The sequence below is a fragment of the Oncorhynchus gorbuscha genome, linkage group LG10 (assembly GCF_021184085.1).
Source record: "Oncorhynchus gorbuscha isolate QuinsamMale2020 ecotype Even-year linkage group LG10, OgorEven_v1.0, whole genome shotgun sequence".
NCBI classification, from domain to species: Eukaryota; Metazoa; Chordata; class Actinopteri; order Salmoniformes; family Salmonidae; genus Oncorhynchus; species Oncorhynchus gorbuscha.
In genome coordinates this window covers 52,043,306-52,063,583 of record NC_060182.1, presented here as the reverse complement: position 1 = coordinate 52,063,583, position 20,278 = coordinate 52,043,306, and the positions used below count along the sequence as shown (strand labels likewise).

At 44.1% G+C, this 20,278-nt stretch overlaps 1 protein-coding gene across 3 annotated transcripts in view; it reads right to left on the bottom strand.

Moving 5' to 3' along the window:
- The window catches only part of LOC124046229 (G protein-coupled receptor 137Ba-like), an 85,877-nt gene that overhangs the window by 13,569 nt on the left and 52,030 nt on the right, over positions 1-20,278 (bottom strand). For 2 of the 3 annotated variants that reach the window (XM_046366370.1, XM_046366372.1), the window contains exons 2-5: positions 19,493-19,542; positions 17,724-17,964; positions 4,884-5,033; positions 1,230-1,355 (exon numbers count right to left, since the gene is read on the bottom strand). In XM_046366370.1, the coding sequence (XP_046222326.1) occupies positions 1,230-1,355; positions 4,884-5,033; positions 17,724-17,964; positions 19,493-19,542 (567 nt within the window). The remainder of the gene's footprint in view (positions 1-1,229; positions 1,356-4,883; positions 5,034-17,723; positions 17,965-19,492; positions 19,543-20,278) is intronic. The other variant, XM_046366371.1, reaches the window with a different exon arrangement.

The window sequence follows — 20,278 nt, the reverse complement described above, 5'->3', positions numbered from 1 at the left end:
TTTTCAACCGTTCGCTGCCTGCACCCGCACGCCTGACCAGCATCACCACCCTGGATGGTTCCTACCTTGAATATATGGACATCTATAAGTACCTAGGTGTCTGGCTAGACTGTAAACTCTCCTTCCAGACTCATATCAAACATCTCCAAATGAAAATCAAATCAAGAGTTGGCTTTCTATTCCGCAACAAAGCCTCCTTCACTCACGCCGCCAAACTTACCCTAGTAAAACTGACTATCCTACCGATCCTCGACTTCGGCGATGTCATCTACAAAATTGCTTCCAACAACAGCAAACTGGATGCAGTTTATCACAGTGCCATCCGTTTTGTCACTAAAGCACCTTATACCACCCACCACTGCGACTTGTATGCTCTAATCGGCTGGCCCTCACTACATATTCGTCGCCAGAGCCACTGGCTCCAGGTCATCTACATGTCCATGCTAGGTAAAGCTCCGCCTTATCTCAGTTCACTGGTCACGATGGCAACACCCATCCGTAGCACGCGCTCCAGCAGGCGTATCTCACTGATCATCCCTGAAGCCAACACCTCATTTGGCCGCCTTTCGTTCCAGTTCTCTGCTGCCTGTGACTGGAACGAATTGCAAAAATCGCTGAAGTTGGAGACTTTTATCTCCCTCACCAACTTCAAACATCTGCTATCTGAGCAGCTAACCGATCGCTGCAGCTGTACATAGTCTATTGGTAAATAGCCCACCCATTTTTACCTACCTCATCCCCATACTGTTTTTATTTATTTACTTTCCTGCCCTTTTGCACACCAAGATCTCTACCTGTACATGACCATCTGATCATTTATCACTCCAGTGTTAATCTGCAAAATTGTAATTATTCGCCTACCTCCTCATGCCTTTTGCACACAATGTATATAGACTCCCCTTTTTTTTCTACTGTGTTATCGACTTGTTAATTGTTTACTCCATGTGTAACTCTGTGTTGTCTGTTCACACTGCTATGCTTTATCTTGGCCAGGTCGCAGTTGCAAATGAGAACTTGTTCTCAACTAGCCTACCTGATTAAATAAAGGTGAAATAAAAAAATAAAAAATAAAAAAGTATTTTTCTCAAAGTCAGCGCAGACATGTCAGCTACCTATTGAATTGCACTGTTCACCTTTTGAATTTGACGGAATTTACTCCCCTATCAATCCTAGAGTGCAATGCGCTGTTTACATTATGATGTAAAAGTGAAATAAAGCTATTGTCTTACTAGGTTCTGATTGGGCCTCTGTACCCTGAAGAAGACCACAACCAGACTGGTGGGCAGCAGCTCCCAGAAAAAGAGGATGATCCCAAAGATGATGTAGGCCTCTCCCCTGATCTTCTCGACGTCTGCCTGGAAGCACAACACACATCGATCAAGCATTCAGAGAAATGAAACAGACAAACACACACACCAGAAAGATTAAAGACACACAGGCAACACAACCCGAAAGAGGCAGATGTTGGGGGACAACAAGACAACGACACAGACAGACAGACAGACACCGACAGACAGACACCGACAGACAGACACCGACAGACAGACAGACACCGACAGACAGACAGACAGACAGACAGACAGACAGACAGACAGACAGACAGACAGACAGACAGACAGACAGACAGACAGACAGACAGACAGACAGACAGACAGACAGACAGACAGACAGACAGACAGACAGACAGACAGACAGACAGACAGACAGACAGACAGACAGACAGACAGACAGACAGACAGACAGACAGACAGACAGACAGACAGACAGACAGACAGACAGACAGACAGACAGACAGACAGACAGACAGACAGACAGACAGACAGACAGACAGACAGACAGACAGACAGACAGACAGACAGACAGACAGACAGACAGACAGAGACAGACAGACAGACAGACAGACAGACAGACAGACAGACAGACAGACAGACAGACAGACAGACAGACAGACAGACAGACAGACAGACAGACAGACAGACAGACAGACAGACAGACAGACAGACAGACAGACAGACAGACAGACAGACAGACAGACAGACAGACAGACAGACAGACAGACAGACAGACAGACAGACAGACAGACAGACAGACAGACAGACAGACAGACAGACAGACAGACAGACAGACAGACACAGACAGACAGACAGACAGGCAACACAACCCGAAAGAGGCAGATGTTGGGGGACAACAAGACAACGACACTGACAGAGATTGACAGCATGTGTACAGAGGGATTTCCAGACAGACACACAGACACACACACAGACAGACACACACACACAGACGCACAGACAGACGTGCACACACAGACGCACACACGCACCAGATGGCCTATGGGAAAAAGGGAAACCTACAGTACAGGGCCATCCATTTCAGGGGTTGAGCTCAGATCTAGGTCACTAGCACCAGGCAGCCCTTGGCTGTGCTCCCCCTCCTTGCCTTGCCTGACTGAGTTATTTATAGACAAACAAAGACCTTTCCCCCATAAAGCCCATATCCTTCCAAATCCCCTCAAATGGATTGTTGCTGCAGCAGCCACAGAGCTCTCAGCCACTCAGCAAACAAAACTGGATAGGATGGCTCTGTTATCAAAGCATCCTGGACTGAGTGAAATCAAGCCAAGTGTCAACTTAGAAGGGAGACTGGAGAACAGTTGTAAAAATGGGATATATATATAGATTCACAGAGGGACCCATATACATACAGTGCCTTCAGAAAGTCTTCACACCTTGACTTGTTCCACACGTTGTTGTGTTACAGCCTGAATTTAGAATGGATTCAATTGAGATTGTGTCACTGCCTACACACAATACCGCATAATGTCCAAAAGTGGAATTATGTTTTTAGAAATGTTTACAAATTTATTAAAAATGAAAAGCTGAAATGTCTTGAGTCGATAAGTATTCAACCCCGTTGTTATGGCAAACCTATAAAAAAGTTCAGGAGTACAAAATGTGCTTAACAAGTCACATAATAAGTTGCATGGACTCACTCTGTGTGCAATAATAGTGATTGATTTTTGAATTACTACCTCATCTCTGTACCGCACACATACAAAGTTGGTCCCTCAGTCGAGCAGGGAATTTCAAAAACAGATTCAACCACAAAGACCAGAGGTTTTCCAATGCCTTGTAAAAAAGGGCACCTATTGGTAGATGAGTAAATGAAAGCAGAAAGTAAATATCCCTTTGAGCATGGTAAAGTTGTTAATTACACTGCGGTTATTGCATCAATACACCAAGTCACTACAAAGATACAGGTGTCCTTCCTAACTCAGTTGCCGGAGACAAAGGAAACCACTCAGGGATTTCACCATGAGGCCAACGGTGACATTAAAATAGTTATAGTTTAATGGCTGTGATAGGAGAAAACTGAGGATGGATCAACAACATGGTAGTTACTCCACAATACTAACCTAAATGACAGATTGAAAAGAAGGAAGCCTGTACAGAGTAAAAATATTCCAAAACATGCATCCTGTTTGCAATAAGGCACTAAAGTAAAACTGCAAAACATTTGGCAAAGAAATTAACTTTATGTTCTGAATACAAAGCGTTATTTTTGGTGCAAATCCAACACATCAGAGTGCCACTCTTCATTTAATCAAGTGTATGCTTGTCATCGGCAAGGACTATTTTAGGATAAAAATAAATGGAATAGAGCCAAGCACAACAGATCAAAATCCTAGAAGAACGCTGGTTCAGTCTGCTTTCCAACAGACACTGAGCAGCAAATTCACCCTTCAGCAGGACAGGCCAAATATACACTGGAGTTGCTTGCCAAGATGACACCGAATGAAGTGGCTTTTGTTACAGTTTTGACTTAAATCAGCTTGAAGATCTATGGCAAGACTTGAAAATGGCTGTCTCGTCATGATCCACAACCAACTTGACAGAGCTTGACAAATTTAAAAAATAATAATGTGCAAATATAGTACAATCCAGGTGTTCAAAGTTCTTAGACACTTACCCAGAAAGAGAGTCACTGCTAAAGGTGCAAAGGTGTAAAAACGTATTTAATTTTCAATAAATTGTGCAAAAATTTCTAAAAAACATGTTGTTTTCACTGTCATTATGGGGTATTCTGTGTAGATGGGTGAGAAATATATTGATTCCAATTTGAATTCAGGCTTAAACCAAATGTGGAGAGGTATAAATACTTTTTGAGTCATAAGTGCTTACAGTGTTCACAGACAAAACACACACAGAGCCATGTAAAGCCAGACACATTATATAAGCATGAACACACACAGACGAGCACACATATGCACATTGCACACACATGGACTCTTAAATTGGGCATACACGTGTGCACAATTGAGAAACTGCATGTGTGTTGACACATGGAGATGTATGTAAAAAAAAAAAATCAACCATGCAACTAATGAAGAATGGATGTGACTGCCAGTTAGTTACATACATAGCCTAATCACACACACAGGGTGTTTGCAGACTAATTAGCAATATTATAGATGATGAATTATGTCAGACAGCAGTTGTATGCATGTCTGTATGTGTGTTTGGCTGGCAACACAGCACTGTGGGCTTTGGATATCTAGGACAACAAGGTTCACTGACAGTTAAACAGTCCTGACACACACACACACACACACACACACACACACACACACACACACACACACACACACACACACACACACACACACACACACACACACACACACACACACACACACACACACACACACACACACACACACACACACACACACACACACACACACACACACACACACACACACACACACACACACACACCCCTAGTCCTGTCACAGTGACTTAACTGGAACTATCTTCATCATCACCATTTTATGTGTATGTGTGTCTGCGTGCATGCTTGTGAGGGTGCGTGGGTTATCCTACCTGGTCAGAGACGTTGTACCAGCTGTAGTTGAAGGGGCTGGGCCGGTCCTCTGGAGAAAGAGCCACCACCACCAGGTTGTAGCAGGCCCTGGACATGTAAAGCAGGATGACTGTAGCCCCGATGGCTGTAGCCTGGCACACTGATGTACCCTACAGGGAGAGGTAGGAAGGAGGGAGAGGGGAGAAAGAGAGAGAAGTATAGTGAGTATTGTATGTACAGTTCCTTCAGAAAGTATTCCTACCCCTTGACTTATATACTTATATAATACAAGACTTAGACTTATACAAATATTGTTGTGTTACAGTTGCAATTCAAAATGGATAACTTTTTTTTATACCAATTTACATACAATAACCCATAATGACAAAGTGGAAAAAATGCAAGTTTGCAAGTTTTTTTGAAAATTAAATACAGAAATATCTCATTTACATAAATATTTACACCAGAGTCAATACATTACAGCTGTCTTTCTGGGTGTCTCTAAGATCTTTGCACACCTGGATTGTACAATTATTTGCATATTATGCTTGAAAAAAATATTCAAGCTCTGTCAAGTTGGTTGTGGATCATTGCTAGACAGCCATTAAGTTTTGCCATAGAATTTCAAGCTGATTTAAGTCAAAACTGTAACTAGGCCACTCAGGAACAATCCATGTTGTCTTGGTAGCAACTCCAGTGTATATTCGGCTTTGTGTTTCAGGTTATTATCTAGCTGAAAGGTGAATGTCTACCAGGGTCTGTTGGAAAGCAATTCTGAACTAAGTTTTCCTCTAGGATTTTGCCTTTGCTTAGCTCTATTCCATTTCTTTTTATCAAAACAACTCCCTAGTCCTTGCCGATGACAAGCATACCCATAACATGATGCAGCCACCACCATGCTTGAACATATGAAGAGTAGTACTCAGTGATGTGTTGTGTTTGCCCCAAACATAATGCTTTGTATTGAAGACAAAGTTGATTTCTTTGCCACATTTTTTGAAGTTTTACTTTATTGCCTTAATGCAAACAGGATGCATATTTTGGAATATTTTGATTCTGTACAGGCTTCCTTCTTTTCACTCCATCATATAGGTTAGTATTGAGGTGTAACGACAATGTTGTTGATCCATCCTCAGTTTTCTCCTATCACAGCCATCAACTCCTTTCGGACTGGGGGGCAGTATTGAGTAGCCTGGATAATAAGGTGCCCAGAGTGAACTTCCTGCTACTCAGGCCCAAAAGCTAGAATATGCATATCATTAGAATATTTGGATAGAAAACACTCTGAAGTTTCTAAAAATGTTTGAATGATGTCTGTGAGTATAACAGAACTCATGTGGCAGACAAAGACCTGAGAAAAAAATCCAACCAGGAAGTGGGAAATCTGAGGTTTGTAGTTTTTCAAGTCATTGCCTATCGAATATACAGTGTCTATGGGGTCATATTACGCTTCCTAAGGCTTCCACTAGATGTCAGCAGTCTTTAGAACCTGTCTCAGGCTTCTACTGTGAAGGGGGAGAGAATTACAGCTGTTTGAGTCAGGTGTCTGGCAGAATGCTGTGAGCTTAGTCTCGCGCGAGCCCGTGAGAGTTAGCTGCATTCATTTTTCTTTCTAAAGACAAAGAAATTGTCCGGTTAAAACATTATTGAAGATTTATGATAACATCCTAAAGATTGATTCTACACATCGTTTTACATGTTTCGACGAACTGTAATATAATTTTTGGGACTTTTCGTCTGAACTTTTGCCTGGACTTGCCCGCGCCTCGTGAGTTTGGATTTGTGAACTTAACACGTGAACAAAAAGGAGGTATTTGGACATAAATGATGGACTTTATCGAACAAAACAAACATTTATTGTGGAACTGGGATTCCTGAGAGTGCATTCTGATTAAGATCAAAAGGTAAGTGGATATTTATAATGCTATTTCTGACTTTTGTGACACCTCTCCTTCTTTGGAAAATGGCTGTATGTTTTTCTGTGACTTGGCGCTGACCAAACATAATCGCACGGTGTGCTTTCGCCGTAAAGTCTTTTTTAAATCTGACACAGCGGTTGCATTAAACTCCGTAACTGTTTTAAAGTCACCATTCACCACAACTCCGGCAACAGAGTTAGGAAGAACGCCTGTATCTTTGTAGTGTCTCAGTGTATTGATAAACTATCCAAAGTGTAATTAATAACTTTACCATGATCAAAGGGATCAATGTCTGCTTTTAATTACCCTTCTACCAATATGTGCCCTTTGTGAGGCATTGGAAAACCTCCATGGGCTTTGGGATTGAATCTGTGTTTGAAATGGACTGCTTGACTGAGAGACCTTACAGATAATTGTATGTGTGGGGTACAGAGATGAGGTAGTCATTCAAAAATCATGTTAAACACTATTATTGCACACAGTGTGAGTCCATGCAATATATTATGTGACCTGTTAATCAAATGTTTACTCCTGAATTTATTTAAGCTTGCCTTAACAAAGGGGTTGAATACTTATCGACTCAAGACATTTCAGCTTTTCATTTTTAATACATTTCTAAACATTTCTAAAAACACAATAGCACTTTGACATTACGGGGTATTGTGTGTAGTCCAGTGACACAATCTCAATCTAATCCCTTTTAAAATCAGGTTGTAACACAAACAAAATGTGGAAATAGTCAAGGGGTGTGAATACTTTCTGGGGAGAATGACTGTCCCCTTTACTTGAAGCATGGATAGGGTTCAAGGTTGATTGCGGTAATGCAGGCATTGTTAGCAGAAAATAGGATCCCCCATTATAGTGAATGGAAAAATGTAAAGCTTCATGTTTAATCTTTGTGTAAAAAATGTATATAGACTACCGTTCAAAAATTAGTTGAAAAATTAATAGGAAATAGTCAAGATTATAAATAATGATTTTTAATTTAAATAATTAATGTCCTTCAAACTTGCTTTCGTTAAAGAATCCTCCATTTGCAGCAATTACAGCCTCGCAGACCTTTGGCAATCAAGTTGTCAATTTGTTGAGGAAATCTGAAGAAATTTCACCCCATTCTTCATGAAGCACCTCCCACAAGTTGGATTGGCTTGATGGGCACTTCTTACATACCATACGGTCAAGCTGCTCCCACAACAGCTCAACAGGGTTGAGATCCGGTGACTGTGCTGGCCACGCCATTATAGACAGAATACCAGCTGACTACTTCTTCCCTAAATACTTATTGCATAGTTCGGAGCTGTGCTTTGGGTTATTGTCCTGTTGTTGGAGGAAATTGGCTCCAATTAAGCACTGTCCACAGGTTATGGCATGGTGTTGCAAAATGGAGTGACAGCCATCCGTCTTCAAGATCACTTTTAACCTGTATAAATCTCCCACTTTACCACCACCAAAGCACCATCACATTGCCTCCACTATATTTTCATTTTTTCTGTCTCACGAATGTTGTTCTTTGTGATCCAAACACCCCAAACTTAGATTTGTCTGTCCATATCACTTTTCTCCAATCTTCCTCTGTCCAGTGTCTGTGTTCTTTCGCCCATCTTAATCTATTATTTTTATTGGCCAGTCTGAGATATGGCCTTTTCTTTACAACTCTGACTAGAAGGCCAGCATCCCGGAATCGCCTCTTCACTGTCGACGTTGAGACTGGTGTTTTGTGGGTACTAAACTCAGCAAAAAAAGAAACATCCCTTATTCAGGACCCTGTCTTTCAAAAATAATTTTTAAAAATTCAAATAACTTCACAGATCTTCATTGTAAAGGGTTTAAACACTGTTTCCCATGCTTGTTCAATGAACCATACACAATTAATGAACATGCACCTGTGGAACGGTAGTTAATACACTAACAGCTTAAAGACGCTAAGCAATTAAGGTCACAGTTATGAAAACTTAGGACACTAAAGAGACCTTTCTACTGACTCTGAAAAATACCAAAAGAAAGAATCACAGGATGCCTGCTCATCTGCGTGAACATGTCTGAGGAATGCTGCAAGGAGGCATGAGGACTGCAGATGTGGCCAGTCCGTACTGTGAGACGCCTAAGACAGCGCTACAGGGAGACAGGACAGACAGCTGATCGTCCTCACAGGGGCAGACATGTGACAACACCTGCACAGGATCGGTACATCTGAACAGCACACCTGCGGGGCAGGTACAGGATGGCAACAACAACTGCCCGAGCTACATTAGGAACGCAAAATCCCTCCATCAGTGCTCAGACTGTCCGCAATAGGCTGAGAGAGGCTGGACTGAGAGCTTGTAGGCCTGTTGTAAAGGCAGGTCCTCACCAGACATCACCGGCAACAACGTCGTCTATGGGCACAAACCCACCGTCGCTGGACCAGACAGGACTGGCAAAAAGTGCTCTTCACTGACGAGTCAAGGTTTTGTCTCACCAGGGGTGATGGTCGGATTGGCGTTTATCGTCAAAGGAATGAGCGTTACACAGAGACCTGTACTCTTGAGCGGGATCGATTTGGAGGTGGAGGGTCCGTCATGGTCTGGGGCAGTGTGTCACAGCATCATCGGACTGAGCTTGTTGTCATTGCAGGCAATGTCAACGCTGTGCGTTACAAGAAGTGTGGTACCCTTCCTGCAGGCTCATCCTGACATGACACTCCAGCATGACAATGCCACCAGCCATACTGCTTGTTCTGTGTGTGACTTCCTGCAAGTGTGTGATTTCCTGCAAGACAAGAATGTCAGTGTTCTGCCATGGCCAGCGAAGAGGCCGGATGTCAATCCCATTGAGCACGTCTGGGACCTGTTGGATCGGAGGGTGAGGGCTAGAGCCATTTCCCCCAGAAATGTCTGAGGAACTTCCACGTGCGTTGGTGGAAGAGTGGGGTAACATCTCACAGCAAGAACTGTCAAATCTGATGCAGTCCATGAGGAGGAAATGAACAGCAGTACTTAATTCAGCGAGTGGCCACACCAGATACGGACTGTTATTTTTTATTTCGGACCCCCCCCCTTTTATTCAGGGACAAAATATTACATTTCTGTTAGTCACATGTCTGTGGAACTTGTTCAGTTTATGACTCAGTTGATGAATCTTGTTGTGTTCATACAAATATTTACACATGTTAAGTTTGCTGAAAATAAACACAGTTGACAGTGAGAGGACGTTTCTTTTTTTGCTTAGTTTATTTCGGTGCCAGTTGAGGACTTGTGTTATGGATTTCTCTTTGCAACTCTCCCTAGAAGGCCAGCATCCCGGAGTCGCCTCTTCACTGCTGACGTTGAGACTGGTGTTTTGTGGGTACTATTTAATTAAGCTGCCAGTTGAGGACTTGCGAGGCGTCTGTTTCTCAAACTAGACACTAATGTACTTGCCCTCTTGCTCAGTTGTGCACCGGGGCCTTCCACTCCACTTTCTGTTCTGGTTAGAGCCCGTTTGCGCTGTTCTGTGAAGGGAGTAGTACACAGAATTGTACAAGACCTTCAGTTTCTTGGCAATTTCTCACATGAAATACCCTTAATTTCTCAGAACAAGAATAGACTGACGAGTTTCAGAAGAAAGGTGTTTGTTTCTGGCCATGTTGAGCCTGTAATCAAACCCACAAATGCTGATGCTCCAGATACTCAACTAGTCTAAAGAAGGCCAGTTTTATCTTTAATCGGAACAACAGTTTTCAGCTGTACTGACATAATTGTAAAAGGGGTTTCTAATGATCAATTGGCCTTTTAAAATTATAAACTTAGATTAGCTATTTATTTTTTTAATTCACCTTTATTTAACCAGGTAGGTCAGTTGAGAACAAATTCTCATTTACAACTGTGAACTGGCCAAGATAAAGCAAAGCAGTTAGACAAAAACAACACAGAGTTACACATGGGATAAACAAACGTACAGTCAATAACACAATAGAAAAATCTGTATACAGTGTGTGCAAATGAAATAAGGAGGTAAGGCAATAAATAGACCAATATCGGCGAAGTTATTATAATTTAGCAATTTACACTAGAGTGATATGTGCAGATGAGGATGTGCAAGCAGAAATACTGGTGTGCAAAAGAGTAGTAAAAACAAAAACAAATATGGGAATGAGGTAGGTAGTTGGTTGGATGGGCTATTTACAGATGGCTGTGTACAGCTGCAGCAATCAGTAAGCTGCTCTGACAGGTGACGCTTGAAGTTAGTGAGGGAGATATGAGTCTCCAACTTCAGTGATTTTTGCAATTCGTTCCAGTCATTGGCAGCAGACAACTGGAAGGAAAGACAGCCCAAGGGGGTGTTGGCTTTGGGGATGACCAGTGAAATACATCTGCTGGAGCGCGTGCTACTGGTGGGTGTTGCTATGGTGACCAGTGAGCTGAGATAAGGTGGAGCTTTACCTAGCAAAGACTTATAGATAACCTGGAGCCAGTGGGTTTGGCGACGAATATGTAGCGAGGACCAGCCAACGAGAAAATACAGGTCGTGACAAAACAGATGGCACTGTGATAGACTGCATCCAATTTGCTGAGTAGAGTGTTGGAGGATATTTTGTAAATTACATCGCCTAAGTCAAGGATCGGAAGGATAGTCAGTTTTACGAGGGTATGTTTGGCAGCATGAGTGAAGGAGGCTTTGTTGTGAAATAGGAAGCCGATTCTAGATTTAATTTGGGATTGGATATGCTTAATGTGAGTCTGGAAGGGAAGTTTTCAGTTTTCAGTCTCTTTTACCAGACACATAGGTGTTTGTAGTTGTCCAGAGTAGTGATGCTAGACGGGTGGGGGCAGTGATCTGTTGAAGAACATGCATTTAGTTTTACTTGCATTAAAGAGCAGTCGGAAGCTAAGGAATGAGTGTTGAATGGCATTGAAGCTCGTCTGGAGGTAAGTTAACAGTGTCCAAGGCAAAGTCTAGCTTTTTCAAACAGACATTTGCATCCTGTAGCACAAACTCCAAGAAGTTTCTGTTTGAAAAAGCTAGACTTTGCTTTCCTAACTGCCTGTGTATATTGGTTTCCTAACTTCACTGAAAAGTTGCATATCGCGGGGGAAATTCGATGCTAATGTAGTACGCCACAGGATGTTTTTGTGCTGGTCAAGGGCAGTCAAGTCTGGAGTGAACCATTTACATTACATTTACATTTAAGTCATTTAGCAGACGCTCTTATCCAGAGCGACTTACAAATTGGTGCATTCACCTTATGACATCCAGTGGAACAGTCACTTTACAATAGTGCATCTAAATCTTAAAGGGGGGGGGGGGTGAGAGGGATTACTTATCCTATCCTAGGTATTCCTTAAAGAGGTGGGGTTTCAGGAGTCTCCGGAAGGTGGAGATTGACTCCGCTGTCCTGGCGTCGTGAGGGAGTTTGTTCCACCATTGGGGGGCCAGAGCAGCGAACAGTTTTGACTGGGCTGAGCGGGAGCTGTACTTCCTCAGTGGTAGGGAGGCGAGCAGGCCAGAGGTGGATGAAAGCAGTGCCCTTGTTTGGGTGTAGGGCCTGATCAGAGCCTGGAGGTACTGAGGTGCCGTTCCCCTCACAGCTCCGTAGGCAAGCACCATGGACTTGTAGCGGATGCGAGCTTCAACTGGAAGCCAGTGGAGAGAACGGAGGAGCGGGGTGACGTGAGAGAACTTGGGAAGGTTGAACACCAGACGGGCTGCGGCGTTCTGGATGAGTTGAAGGGGTTTAATGGCACAGGCGGGGAGCCCAGCCAACAGCGAGTTGCAGTAATCCAGACGGGAGATGACAAGTGCCTGGATTAGGACCTGCGCCGCTTCCTGTGTGAGGCAGGGTCGTACTCTGCGGATGTTGTAGAGCATGAACCTACAGGAACGGGCCACCGCCTTGATGTTGGTTGAGAACGACAGGGTGTTGTCCAGGATCACGCCAAGGTTCTTGGCACTCTGGGAGGAGGACACAATGGAGTTGTCAACCGTGATGGCGAGATCATGGAACGGGCAGTCCTTCCCCGGGAGGAAGAGCAGCTCCGTCTTGCCGAGGTTCAGCTTGAGGTGGTGATCCGTCATCCACACTGATATGTCTGCCAGACATGCAGAGATGCGATTCGCCACCTGGTCATCAGAAGGGGGAAAGGAGAAGATTAATTGTGTGTCGTCTGCATAGCAATGATAGGAGAGACCATGTGAGGTTATGACAGAGCCAAGTGACTTGGTGTATAGCGAGAATAGGAGAGGGCCAAGAACAGAGCCCTGGGGGACACCAGTGGTGAGAGCGCGTGGTGAGGAGACAGATTCTCGCCACGCCACCTGGTAGGAGCGGCCTGTCAGGTAGGACGCAATCAAGCGTGGGCCGCGCCGGAGATGCCCAACTCGGAGAGGGTGGAGAGGAGGATCTGATGGTTCACAGTATCGAAGGCAGCCGATAGATCTAGAAGGATGAGAGCAGAGGAGAGAGAGTTAGCTTTAGCAGTGCGGAGCGCCTCCGTGATACAGAGGAGAGCAGTCTCAGTTGAATGACTAGTCTTGAAACCTGACTGATTTGGATCAAGAAGGTCATTCAGAGAGAGATAGCGGGAGAGCTGGCCAAGGACGGCACGTTCAAGAGTTTTGGAGAGAAAAGAAAGAAGGGATACTGGTCTGTAATTGTTGACATCGGAGGGATCGAGTGTAGGTTTTTTCAGAAGGGGTGCAACTCTCGCTCTCTTGAAGACGGAAGGGACGTAGCCAGCGGTCAGGGATGAGTTGATGAGCGAGGTGAGGTAAGGGAGAAGGTCTCCGGAAATGGTCTGGAGAAGAGAGGAGGGGATAGGGTCAAGCGGGCAGGTTGTTGGGCGGCCGGCCGTCACAAGACGCGAGATTTCATCTGGAGAGAGAGGGGAGAAAGAGGTCAGAGCACAGGGTAGGGCAGTGTGAGCAGAACCAGCGGTGTCGTTTGACTTAGCAAACGAGGATCGGATGTCGTCGACCTTCTTTTCAAAATGGTTGACGAAGTCATCTGCAGAGAGGGAGGGGGGAGGGGGAGGAGGATTCAGGAGGGAGGAGAAGGTGGCAAAGAGCTTCCTAGGGTTAGAGGCAGATGCTTGGAATTTAGCGTGGTAGAAAGTGGCTTTAGCAGCAGAGACAGAGGAGGAAAATGTAGAGAGGAGGGAGTGAAAGGATGCCAGGTCCGCAGGGAGGCGAGTTTTCCTCCATTTCCGCTCGGCTGCCCGGAGCCCTGTTCTGTGAGCTCGCAATGAGTCATCGAGCCACGGAGCGGGAGGGGAGGACCGAGCCGGCCTGGAGGATAGGGGACATAGAGAGTCAAAGGATGCAGAGAGGGAGGAGAGGAGGGTTGAGGAGGCAGAATCAGGAGATAGGTTGGAGAAGGTTTGAGCGGAGGGAAGAGATGATAGGATGGAAGAGGAGAGAGTAGCGGGGAGAGAGAGCGAAGGTTGGGACGGCGCGATACCATCCGAGTAGGGGCAGTGTGGGAGGTGTTGGATGAGAGCGAGAGGGAAAAGGATACAAGGTAGTGGTCGGAGACTTGGAGGGGAGTTGCAATGAGGTTAGTGGAAGAACAGCATCTAGTAAAGATGAGGTCGAGCGTATTGCCTGCCTTGTGAGTAGGGGGGAAGGTGAGAGGGTGAGGTCAAAAGAGGAGAGGAGTGGAAAGAAGGAGGCAGAGAGGAAAGAGTCAAAGGTAGACGTGGGGAGGTTAAAGTCGCCCAGAACTGTGAGAGGTGAGCCGTCCTCAGGAAAGGAGCTTATCAAGGCATCAAGCTCATTGATGAACTCTCCGAGGGAACCTGGAGGGCGATAAATGATAAGGATGTTAAGCTTGAAAGGGCTGGTAACTGTGACAGCATGGAATTCAAAGGAGGCGATAGACAGATGGGTAAGGGGAGAAAGAGAGAATGACCACTTGGGAGAGATGAGGATCCCGGTGCCACCACCCCGCTGACCAGAAGCTCTCGGGGTGTGCGAGAACACGTGGGCGGACGAAGAGAGAGCAGTAGGAGTAGCAGTGTTGTCTGTGGTGATCCATGATTCCGTCAGTGCCAAGAAGTCGAGGGACTGGAGGGAGTCATAGGCTGAGATGAACTCTGCCTTGTTGACCGCAGATTGGCAGTTCCAGAGGCTACCGGAGACCTGGAACTCCACGTGGGTCGTGCGCGCTGGGACCACCAGAGTAGGGTGGCCGCGGCCACGCGGTGTGGAGCGTTTGTATGGTCTGTGCAGAGAGGAGAGAACAGGGATAAACAGACACATAGTTGACAGGCTACAGAAGAGGCTACGCTAATGCAAAGGAGATTGGAATGACAAGTGGACTACACGTCTCGAATGTTCAGAAAGTTAAGCTACGTAGCAAGAATCTTATTGACTAAAATGATTAAAATGATACAGTACTGCTGAAGTAGGCTAGCTGGCAGTGGGTGCGTTGTTGACACTACACTAGTCAAGTCGTTCCGTTGAGTGTAATAGTTTCTGCAGTGTTGCTATTCGGGGGCTAGCTGGCTAGCTAGCAGTGTTGTTTACGTTACGTTGCGTTAAAAGAACGACAATAGCTGGCTAGCTAACCTAGAAAATCGCTCTAGACTACACAATTATCTTTGATACAAAGACGGCTATGTAGCTAGCTACGATCAAACAAATCAAACCGTTGTACTGTAATGAAATGAAGTGAAAATGTGATACTACCTGTGAATGCGACCGGGTTGTTGAGTTCTATTCAGAAGACGTTGGCTAGCGTTGGCTAGCTAGCAGAGTCTCCTACGTTAAGGACGACAAATAGCTGGCTAGCTAACCTCGGTAAATTTAGATAATCACTCTAAGACTACACACTCTAAACCTAAACAACACAATTATCTTGGATACGAAGATACGAAGACAGCAAAGACAGCTATGTAGCTAGCTAACACTACACTAATCAAGTCGTTCAGTTGAGTGTAATAGTTTCTCCAGTGCAGCTAATCAGTGGACGTTAGCTAGCTGGCTAGTGAAGACTATGTTAGGACGGAGAAATACGATAATTACGCAATTATCTTTGATACAAAGACGGCTATGTAGCTAGCTGAGAAGAAATTGCTAAGATTAGACAAATCAAACCGTTGTGCTATAATGAAATATAATGAAATGTAATGAAAAAGTTATACTACCCGCGGGAGCGAAGTGCCGATGCGACCACTCGCTCCAACCCGGAAGTTAGGAACCAAGGGCTATATCTGTTCTTAGTGCAACATTTTTTGAATGGGGCGTGCTTATTTAAGACGGTGAGGAAACCACTTTTAAAGAATAACCAGGCATCCTCTACTGACGGAATGAGGTCAATATCTTTCCAGGATAGCTGGGCCAGGTCGATTAGAAAGGCCTGCTCGCCTAAGTGTTTTAGGGAACGTTTGACAGTGATTAGGGGTGGTCGTTTGACCGCGGACCCATTACGGACGCAGGCAATGAGGCAGTGACCGCTGAGATCCTGGTTGAAGACAGCAGAGGTGTATTTAGAGGGCATGTTGGTCAGGATGATTTCTATCAGGGTGCTCGCGTTCACGGATTTAGGGTTGTACCTGGTAGGTTCCTTGATAGTTTGTGTGAGATTGAGGGCATCTAGCTTAGATTGTAGGATGGCCGGGGTGTTAAGCATATCCCAGTTTAGGTCACCTAACAGGGACTAGTCTCTCACTCCCTGCCACTGAAAAAAATCCCCACAGCATGATCCAGCCAACACCCTGCTTCACCATAGGGACAGTGCCAGGTTTCCTCCAGATGTGACGCTTGGCATTCAGGCCAAAGAGTCACATCTAGGTTTCATCAGACCAGAGAATCTTGTTTCTCATAGTCAGAGTCCTTTAGGTGCCTTTTGGCAAACTCCAAGCAGGCGGTCATGGGCTTTTTACTAAATCCATTTTAGAATAAGGCTACAACGTAACACATGTAGAAAAAGTGAAGGGGTCTGAATACTTTCTGAATGCACTGTATATATGGTCATTTTTAGATATACAGGGTAAAGTTGATAATTGTATAATGAAGACAGTAATCACTTTTGCGAGGCACACTGCTAGGACTAGGACTCTTGGAAGATTAGTCCAAATGGGGACTAAAAGAGATCCAAATCAAATCAAACACGGCATGGCCAAAGTGAGAGGAAAAGATAAGATCATTATGTAAAAACTTCAACACCATTTGATTTTGAGATGGAGGTGAAATCCAAAGTTGTGCTATACACACACATAGGCTAAGTCACAGCTAATTTGTAAATGGCAAGTATTGATACATTACTAGCTAAAACACAGAATCAAAGTCAGGAAACAAACAACATTGGCTACATTATCCCCCCTCTAATCTGAGAGTGGTGAGTTACCCACCCACACACGCTCAGACAGATCCAGCTCAAATCCGCAGCTTGAGCTCCATCAGCAGCAGTTTTTCATTTAGTATAAAAGTTTTTCATTTAGTATAAAATTGTGTTTATGCAACAAATGTTAGAGCATCAATTCATTAATCAAACTGAATCACACAGAATAATTTCAAACTAAAAAGTATCATCCCTGAGGTTTGATTTGAATAGGGCAATCTATAAGCACAGACAAATGATTTCGAGGATCTGAAAGGATTAGGTATGGAGGAATGGTCTAAGATCCCTACCAATGTGTTCTCCAACTCATAAAACATTTTTGAAAAAAAAAGCTCAGGGTTTCAAATATTTTGACCACTATCTTTTTTAAATGTTTATTTTATATTACTTGTTAAACAAAATATATTTATCTGAGCAATTGTATTAGTATAACCCCATTTATTTAGCATATAATATAGCTCATTATTTGAATTATTTATTTTATACAGTCATTTTTGCTCATCTTTATCAATGGTGTCAATAATTTCAGACCCCACTGCCTTCAGAAAGTATTCTGGCTGATTGGCTGATTGGTTGACTGATTAAATTATGTATTAGTTAATTTGTTGATGGGACTAGATGACTGATTGAGGATGGTCCAGTACCTTGGACTCGAGGTAGACGTTGGCAGAGGACATCTTGGCGATCTTGAAAATGCACACGGCCAGCGAGACGGCGCAGAGTACGAAGAGACTGTCATTGACCAGCACCCGGGCCAGCACCACCTGCCTCACCTCTGCCTCGCCCACGTCTCCCCCAATGCCACCCTGCACCAGCATGGCGCATGTTAGGTTCACCACGAGGAAGAAAAGGCTGGAAAAGGTGAACGCCAAGCGAATGGGCACCCTGTGCAAAAAAACACACAATTATAGGTGGTACGACAAAATAGTTAATTGTTTTACTGGTAAGACTTCCCTGTAGCATTGTTTCCTGATTGTAGATTCGTTAGTGTCACACCAAAGAGGGAAATAGTTTTTTTTTTATCCTGTCGTGGGTCATAAAACTACATGCAGGGCGCATGGCCTAGGAACGGTGGGTTAACTGCCTTCTTCAATCTTGCATGTCGTCATCACAAACATGGCGCTCTTATAGACAGTGTACATTTTTCAATGTAACACACCTCAATATAAAAATAGTGCTTTTAGATAATGTAGAAAACTAATATTCCACAACTTACTTTTTAATTTCAATGACAGGTATTTATTTGTACCAACATTTTAGCTTTTTATAATAAGCTAATGTATTGACAAGGTTACACATATGAGTTTCTAGGGCACAGCATGTGCTTTAGAAGTAGCTACAATTAATACAGGCTGTATTTCAATCGATTTTGGGAGCACCAGCGCTATCAATGAATGTTTTTTATTTAGAGCAACATTACAATAATTCTACACAACAATAAATTGACCATAAGCTTGAAATACCCCAAACCCATCCTACTGCACTGGCTCACTCAATCTTCACAGTTCCCCCTCTCTCTTTATCTCCTAACTCTTCTCCACTCTTCCTTTAGACCCTCCCCCCTTGCAGGATGTGTGCGTGTATTTGTGTATTAGTGTGTGTGTATTAGTGTGGGTGTGTGTGCCGTCGTGTGAGTGAGTGAGTGAGTCGGGGGATTGCAGAGTACCGGGATGGAAAGGGGGGGAGGAGTTTGTGTGGTGGATTTGGGGATTTGAGCTCACAGCTTTTCACTCCGCATCAGACATTAAAGCGGCTGATCAAAGTGCTTATTAGTCCAGAAATTTGGACCCCACCTTCCCCGTCCACATCAAAAAGCCCAGGGTGGAGACAGCTTAGACGAAGCTCAGGGGGCATAATTAGATTTCATCAAGGTTATCGGGCACTCTGTTCCAATGTATCTACAATAATACCCTTCAGTCATACAGTAGAAGCCAGAGTCATAGATACTGTACACACAGAGCTTGGCCAACTTGGTTTTGTATCTAGGGCTTGGAGTATCTGAACGAGAGCCATGTTGGCACCAAAGGTTTGAAAGATCCCATTCTAGTAAGAATGTATTAGAATGTTATGTTAGTCCCATAGTGATTTGCAATTGGCAGAAACGGTAGCAACTGCAATGCATCTACCTTTTTTCAATTTTAGTAACATATTTTGGGCGGTTGAGGGGGTTTGACAAGGTCCCACATAAGACTTAACTGTTGTGTGTCGCCTTCAAACAACCATTGCATTTCAACTCTAATTTATTTTTCACCAAAAAACATCCCTTCTATTACACCAGCTTTGATTTGGGTTATTGGAGATTTGATGCCCTCCTGCCCTACATCCCCTCCCCTTCTTTGTCCCTCGACCCACCCCACCCATCAAAAACACAGTTAGACTAACCCAGATACTGACTCAGCAGAATTCCACTTACCTGTATTTGTTAAGCTCCGGAGAATATTTTGCATTGGCTTTAAACATTATCTGGGGAGACAGAATGGGAGGGGGGAGGGACACAATGTTATTGACTGGCCGATATGTGGTGGAAGCAGTCTGACTCAAAATGGCCACCAATGTGAATCACAAAGATGGATGCCGAGCTGGTGGGCTCAATGACTCTGTATATATGAATGGACAAAGCCATCGATCACGTGACACCATTTGTTCCTATGTGAAAACCCAATAGTGCATTTGAAGGCCAGGAAGTTTCTTAAGATGGCCTGGGAGATTTATGTAGACATAACATACTCAGTTTGAGAGCTAGCTCAGTGCTGCCCCCTTTCATTGAGTATCTCAAGGTGAAGGCCAAATGGGTACTGCAGGCTGCCATTAGCAACTAAATTACCCCAATAACTTTTTATGTGTGCAATTTTTAAACATGTTCAAGGACATACAACTGGTGTAATATAAGTCATTATTAGTACCATGATTTGTCTTCCAAATTTGAGGGATCCTGTTTTCTGCAAACAATCCCTGCAGTACTGCGGTCGGCCTTGAACTTCGTGGCTTCAATGAGAAGGGGCAGTCATTGTCCCCTAAGCGGGGTGCACACTCTGGTTGTGTACGAAAGGGGGTCAAATATTAAGCGGTGTATATATGCAATCTGTATCAGGTTTTCAAAGGACTTTTCACACTACTGTCGAACAGAGCTGAGTCCAACCAAGCTGTACTGAGCCGGCCTGATTACGCATTCATCGTGGTTGCTGGTTGCTGACAATGT